Here is a 7,625-nt window from a genome sequence, read left to right on the forward strand (position 1 = left end):
AAGAACCCAATAGACTAGCTACACCCATAAAAAACAACTACGGTAGTTATGTTATCGAGCTCTTGCTTTGTGGGGAGGGGGGCTCAACATCCTCTAAAATGGTGTATGGGTTGTACTACACAAGGAGCTCTTCTCCATCTTCTTGTTGTGTGGCCACAGACTGTGGTATGTTTTTGCAATTAACAAAACAAATTTCTATGTTGATTTTATCTCCAACTACCCCATGGCTTAAAACCAATATGTTATACAATTATAGTTTATTCAGGGCTACTCAGGCTGGAAAGAAATATGAAAAACACAAGACACATGATTTGAAGAGAAATCAGTGTTATGTTTTCTCAGAGATTGTGAACAAAGGGAAACATGTTGAACTTGGATAAATGTAATGTCCTTGCAGTTATAAATGCGGGTATCTATATATATAAAAGGCTAATATGCAAAGTGTCCCCCCAGGAGTTCAATCACTCGCTATGATGTGTGCTGACCACCAGGGGGCAGCGCAGAACGAAGGAAGGCCCTGGCTAGCAGCCATCAGCTAGGGAATGAAGGTCCCGATCGGCCCTGATTTCTGGCCAGGTCTAGGGACCCTATTCGTGCACAAATTTCATGCACTGGGCCTCTAGTGTAGTTCTAACAACACTGGCTGAGCTAGTGTACAGCTGTTTTCACTCCACCTATCTAAGGAACTAGAACAAGGAATTCATTGTATAATATAACAAAGTTCTTGGCACTTAAATACTTCAAATGAATGAATTTTCAGTGAGGGAAATCTTAATAACTCATCTTTCTTCATAGAATATAGAGGTCAGAGTGATGTTAAAAATATTTAAGTCTTTAGAGTACAAGCATATAATTGAAGAGTTTGTTAACAGGGATCTTTCCTGTGAACTCGCTGGTGGATGTGGAGGTTGGAGCTCTGGCTGAAGCCCTTCCCACACTTGCTGCACTCATAGGGCTTTTCTCCAGTATGTACTCTCTGGTGGATGAGGAGTTTGGAGCTCTGGCTAAACCCCTTCCCACACTTGCCGCAGTGATAAGGCTTTTCCCCAGTGTGAACTCTGAGATGGATGCGGAGATCTGAGCTCTGGCTGAAGCCCTTTCCACACTCATAGCACTGGTAAGGCTTCTCCCCTGTGTGTATGCACCGGTGAATGTGAAGGTTCGAACTTTGACTGAAGCCCTTGCCACACTCTCCACATTTGTAGGGCCTCTCTCCTGTGTGGACTCGCTGGTGGATGTGCAGGTTAGAGCGCTGACTGAAGCTCATTCCACACTCCCCACACTCATAGGGCTTCTCACCAGTGTGCACTCGCTGATGGATATGCAATTTGGAGCTCTGACTAAAGCCCTTCCCACACTTGTCACATTTATAAGGTTTCTCGCCTGTATGGACTGCATGATGAATAAGCAGACTTGAACTCCTTGTGAAGCCCTTCCCACACTTGTCACACTTATAAGGTTTCTCATCAGTGTGGATGGCTCGATGGATGAGGAGACTTGAGCTCCTCACGAAACCCTTCCCACAATGCTCACATTTGTAGGGCTTTTCTTTTGTGTGATCTCTCTGATGAAGTAGTAGTTCTGAGCTCTCACTGAAGTCCTTACCACACCAACTACATTGGTATTGTTTCTCTGCACTGTGCATTTTCTCACATGGATGACTATCTGAGCTGGTATTAGGTATTTTGCCAGAGTCATAATGGTTACAGGGATGCTTCTCTGTAGGAGCTCTCTGATGACTGACCACCCGTGATTTCCAACCATAAATGTTATTACAGTTACAGTCAAAGGGATCCAAGGATTCTTTCAATTGGCTCTTCTGGCAAATAGCTTCACCACTGAACAATGGTGAGACCAGTTCTATTACATCAGACACAAGTTTAATATGAAGGGTCTCTGAACAGTGGTCTATGGGTGGACTTTTCCCTCCTAATACTTTTCTCTCAGTACTTTCTTCTGTTACAAACAGACTTTTTCTCTCCTGAGGATCCTGGGGCTCATTCTTACAAAACGTCACTGAGGAGTCCTGTGTGGCCACTTGGCTCGGAACTTTCAAAGACAAATACTCTTCACTTTCCATGGCACTTAAACACTTGTTGACATCACCACCTTGAAGGGCCACGCCACTGCTCTTGTTGCTGGAAACGTGAGAAGATGCTTCTCCCCACTTTTGACAAAGGGAAAGATCTAGCTCAGGGCTCCTGTATATTTCTCCTTGAAGATTCACAATGTAATCCTTACTCCCAGTTACGGTACTGGCCATCTCTTCCAAAATTAGCCAGCAGAAAAGCTCTTCATGTAAAAGATCCCCAAGTCCTTTCTCTTGAAGATTCTCCACAGAATTTTCATTCAAGTCTCCTAGGGAACAAAGAAAATTCAGTGATAAAAACAAACAATGGATAGATTTCAAGATTTCAGAAGTGGAGTGTTTAAGTCTTGAAGCCTTAATAACTAGGAAATAGTTCAGTCTTGTCCTTATAGTCATGTACTTTGGATTAATGTCAGAGAAAAGACTTTGTACACAAAATATAAATCTTGTCACTTTTACGCATAGTCAATAAAAGTATTCCTCCCCGCCCTACCTGGTTTGGCTCAGTGGATAGAGCACTGGCCTGTGGACTGAAGGGTCCCAGGTTCGATTCCGGTCAAGGGCACATGCCCGGGTTGTGGGCTCAATCCTCAGTAGGGGGTGTGCAGGAGGCAGCCTATCAATGATTCTCTCTCATCATTGATGTTTCTATCTATCTCTCCCTCTCCTTTCTTCTCTGAAATCAATAAAAGAAAAAAAAATATATATTTAAGGAAAAAAAAGTATTCCTTCCCTAACTCTGCAGAAGGCTATGAATCCCACATCCTTGCCACAAATTACATTTTGGTTCACTTTACTTCATTTTATTTTAAGTAAATTTGCATTGAATTGGTAATCCACTTTAATAGATGCTGGGGATACAAGAAAGTAAACAAGCTAGAGCCTACTGGGGAGAAAAACAAATATATCAACAATGATAGCACTATATCAATGCTAAAGTGCATACTGGAGAGGAAAGCAGGAGCCAGAATAAAGGGCTTGGTGTGTACTACTAAGGATTTAGGGCTAAAACCTTTAAAGATTTATAGCTATTAAAGGATTTCAATTGGGAATGAAAGATTGACTTGCTCATCAGAACTGAGCAAGACTTTAGGTAGAGAGACAATTGCTGTAGCAAATTAGAAATGGTAAGGATGACAGTTATGGAGAGAGAGGGAGAGGGACATTCTAAATCATATGAGGAGTAACTAGAAGGGAAAGGAGGCAGCAAGCATGATCCCAAGTTCCTTGCTTGAGTGACTAGGTTTAGGGGTACTATGTAATAAGATAGGGAATGCAAAAGGAAAAGGCTGGAGTGGAGAAGGACAGACGACAAGCTTTAAATCTGATGTTTAATTTGTGGTGCTGGTGGAATCTTCTTGCTGTTCAGTAAGCAGTGAGATATATGGGTCTGGAACTTCTGAGGGAGAACTGTGCTAAAAATACAAATTTTTAGACTTACTAGTATATATGTTGGTTAAAACAATTAGAGTGAAAATCCTAATATTACAATGAAATAACAAAAAAGAAATCTATAAAAGACTTAAAAAAAGTAAGAGTTGTCATCACCAGAATAAAATGTTGAGAAACTTCCGAGATGATAAAGAGCAGATGAATTGGGAATGATGGAGAAACTAGAAAACTAGAAACTAGAAAAAAAAATTGAACAGGTCAAGCCATGTACAGGAGATGATTTCTGAAGGAATAAGAGATCTTCTCAAGAAGTCCTAGAAATTCAAATAATTCAAATTCCAAAGTCAGAATCAACGACTATAAGAGAGGTTTATCCTGGAAATTTAGGTTTTTTAAGTCCTGTTAGACATTTCTGATGGTTAGACTAGTTGTTGCTATTATCAGCATCATACTCCCAACCATCCTTTTCCCAACAAAAAATGACATACTGGGTAGCTACCAGAAGTAGCCCCATACAAAGTCTTAAGAACAAAGTAAATGATCTGCTAAAGAAAGACTCCTAATAGAATTAGTTGGGCTGAAAAGAGAAGCAGAAGTGGAGGTAATGCTAACCTGAACAATGACAGGGCTGGTTAAGGTACAAAAAGAAGCAACTGACTCCAGGACAGAGCTTCAAGGTAACCCCTGAAGTGGAATTTCTGACAAGGGAGATATCTCAGAGCTGGAGATCAAAGCATGGATGCCTCAGATAACTTACTTGTCTGAAAAGGCACCCTGAAAAAGGAGTCTATACCACTCACCATCTGGATTCTGACATCCATTCCAAGCCCAGTTAGAAGAGCTGTTCCTTGCTAGTAGAGCCTGCATGCACCAAAGAAGGTTGGGCATCAGCTGAGGATGTATACCTCAGTATCATACTGTCCACAAAAAAGACTTTGTGGGGAAAATGGGACCATAAAAAATGTAAGCAGACAAAAAAAGTAGAAACTAATTTTCATAAAGACTGGCACAGATTCAGGAAATAGTGAACAGAAGATCACACCTGCCAGAATGGCTGCCATCAATAAATCAACAAAAAACAAGTGCTGGAAAGGATGTGGAGAAAAGGAAACCCTAGTGCACTGTTGGTGGGAATGCAGACTGGTGCAGCCACTGTGAAAAACAGTATGGAGTTTCCTCAAAAAATTAAAAGTGGAACTGCTTTTTTTATACACTTCTGGGTATATATCCTAAGAATCCAGAAACACCCATCAGAAAGACTATATGCACCCCTCTCTTCATAGCAGCATTATTTACAATAGCCAAGATCTGGAAACAGCCCAAGTGCCCACCAGCAGATGAGTGGATAAAAAAGCTGTGGTACATTGACACAATGGAATACTATGGGACTATAAAAAAAGGAAATCTTACCCTTTGTGACAGCATGGGTGGACCTAGAGAACATTATGCTAAGTGAAATAAGCCAGTCAGAGAAATACAAGTACCATATGATTTCACTTATATGTGGAATCTAATGAACAAAATAAACTAATGAACAGAATAAAAACAGACCCATAGATACAGAGACTAGACTGACAGCTGTCAGAAGGGAGGGATTGAGGGATAGGTTGACAAAGGTGAAGGGGGTGAGCAAACTCATCCTACCCCAAACCCAGAGACAGAAAACAGTATGGTGATTACCAGAAAGAAAAGGGGATTGGGGAACATTGAATAGGGTAAAGGGGAAGTAAATGGTGATTGAAGGAGACTTGACTTGGAGTGGTGAACACATAATACAATATATGGATGATCTATTATAGAACTGTAAACCTGAAACCTATATAATTTTATTAACCAATGTTGTCCCAATAAATTCAATAAAAATTAAGAAGTCTTGATCAGTATATATTTTAATGGCCACATGTTTTTCTCTTACCAGTATATGACCCTCTATAATTTGTATAACCAACCCCCTCTGATATATTTGGTAATTATTTCACTGTATTAAATAATTCTATAATGACTGTTCACAATTTTCAGTTGAAGTTATTGATTAATTCCTTAGGGCAGATACCTAAAAATGAATTATTTCATCAGAAATGTTTCAGGCTCTTTGCTTCAAACAGTCAAAAGCTTTTTGAGAAAACCTGTGTCAGCTATGCTCCTATCTATCTCTAGATAGATGTTGTCTTATATTCAGAAGGGGAGATGGATGAATCTCTGATGTGTAAGAAAAGAAGCAAAGGGAACTAGATATTGCAGGGCAGTGGGGTTTTTAATGAAAATCAAGTCCAAGCAAAGATGGTGCAAGACCAAGGTGGGAAAAACGTGGGAGAAGACGGAGTACAGATAAGAAGGTCAGCGTGAATGAGAAAGACCACAACTTTCTGAAAAGCTAGAAGGGAGAGTAAGTGAATAGATACAGGTAGATCAGTTTGTGGAAAGTATCTTTGAAGACTCAGCTTTCTCCACAGACCGGAGAACTTCAAAGAGAACTCCTTAAACATTTAAAAAGGGACTCCTCTTAGTTTCCTCAAAAAATTAAAAATGGAACTGCCATTTGACCCAGTGGTCCCACTTCTAGGCATATATCCTAAAAAACCCAAAACACCAATCAGAAAGAATGTATGCACCCCTAAGTTCATAGCATCATAATTTACAATAGCCAAGATCTGGAAATAGCCCAAGTGCCCATTAGTTGATGAGTGGATAAAAAAGCTGTGGTACATTTATACCATGGAATATTATGCAGCTGTAAAAAAAGAAGGATCTCTTATCCTTTGAGACAGCCTGGAGGGACCTGGACAGTATTATGCTAAGTGAAATAAACCCATCAGAGAAAGGTAAGTATCACATGATCTCACTCATATTAACTGATGAACAAAATAGACCCAGAGACATAGAAACATAGAACAGACTGTGGAATCTCAGAGGGAAGGTGGAGGAGGGTGGGTGGGTGGGTGGGAAGAGATCAGCCAAAGAACGTGTATGCATATATGCATAACCCATGAACACAGACAATAGGGTAGTGAAGGGCCGGGGGTGGGGTTGGGGTCGGGCTAGAAGGGGTCAATGGGGGAAAAAAGAGGACATGTAATACTTTCAACAATAAAGATTTAATTAAAAAAATAAAATATAAAAAGGGACTCCTCTTTCATGGATTTGTAACTTGCCATGATGCCTTGCAGATTCCTTTGGAGTTCGTTCTTCATTATGTAATTAACTTCAACTTAGTGCAACTGGAAGATCATATCTGGGAAATACACAGGGGTTGGGTAACTGTGCAGAAGGCAAATCAGTACCAAATTCTGCCGTATCAGGGATGGATCAGGTATGATTTCTCAGATGACTCAGTAAAGCTACAATTCTCCAGTTCTTACCAAGTAAAGTTCTTTAGCTGCTTAGAATAATCAGAAACATCCTTTTGTGTCAAAAAGAAATTAGGAAACTCTGATTCCTGAACTACAACTCCTAGGGCCCCATCACTATTTAAAATTGAAGAAACAAAGACTCCAATGGGCAGGTGTCCAGGTTCATTTTCTTACCCATTGAGACCAAGTGGCTGTAGGGCTGTGGCATCTCAGCTCTGTGCAGCTTCCTGTGAGCAGGGTCCAGGGGACCCCACTCCTCCTCAGTGAAGTCCACAGAGAAATCCTCGAATGTTACTGGCTCCTAAAACAGTAAGTGCTCCTCCTTTACTGACAACGATCTGCACAAATGCCCTGGAAGGAAGGTGAGGTTGGAGCACTTGAAAAGGTGAGAAGGGTATAGAAGCGTGCAATTCAGGGATCTGAGGGATTCAAATCAAGTTTTGTTGGAAACTCTTTCCTTTCTCATCTACTTCACTACTTCCTTAGAAACCCTTCCTCTCCTGCCCACAACTCACTCAGGCTCAAGCCATCCAGCTGCTTAATCTTTCCATGTCACTGTCATCTCATGGTCATTGCTGAGTTGTCCTTTCCACCCATTCCTACTATTATCCTGACGATTCCCACACACATGAGAACAATTTACCCAACACCCTAACCTGACATTTTTAACCTCTATAGTCCCAATGATCTGTCTCTTTTCACACTCAATTACCATAATCAGGGCCATTTCACTACTTGGACCACTCTGCTTTTGAAATATTAATATCTTGATAGCTATACTTTTAAAACATCTT

The 7,625-nt window shown here is 40.7% G+C and overlaps 1 protein-coding gene across 5 annotated transcripts in view; it reads right to left on the bottom strand.

The window, feature by feature from the left end:
- Positions 1 to 310: 310 nt before the first annotated feature.
- The window catches only part of ZNF239 (zinc finger protein 239), a 16,845-nt gene continuing 9,530 nt past the window's right edge, over positions 311 to 7,625 (bottom strand). For 2 of the 5 annotated variants that reach the window (XM_014466558.2, XM_014466557.2), the window contains one exon: positions 311 to 2,358. In XM_014466558.2, the coding sequence (XP_014322044.1) occupies positions 866 to 2,263 (1,398 nt within the window). In that variant the 5' untranslated portion in view covers positions 2,264 to 2,358 and the 3' untranslated portion in view covers positions 311 to 865. Of the gene's footprint in view, positions 2,359 to 2,582; positions 2,616 to 7,005; positions 7,183 to 7,625 lie in introns of those variants that run through there. The other 3 variants (XM_023764719.1, XM_023764717.1, XM_023764718.1) reach the window with 3 other exon arrangements.

The sequence above is a fragment of the Myotis lucifugus genome, unplaced genomic scaffold (genome assembly GCF_000147115.1).
Source record: "Myotis lucifugus unplaced genomic scaffold, Myoluc2.0 scaffold_343, whole genome shotgun sequence".
NCBI classification, from domain to species: domain Eukaryota; kingdom Metazoa; phylum Chordata; class Mammalia; order Chiroptera; family Vespertilionidae; genus Myotis; species Myotis lucifugus.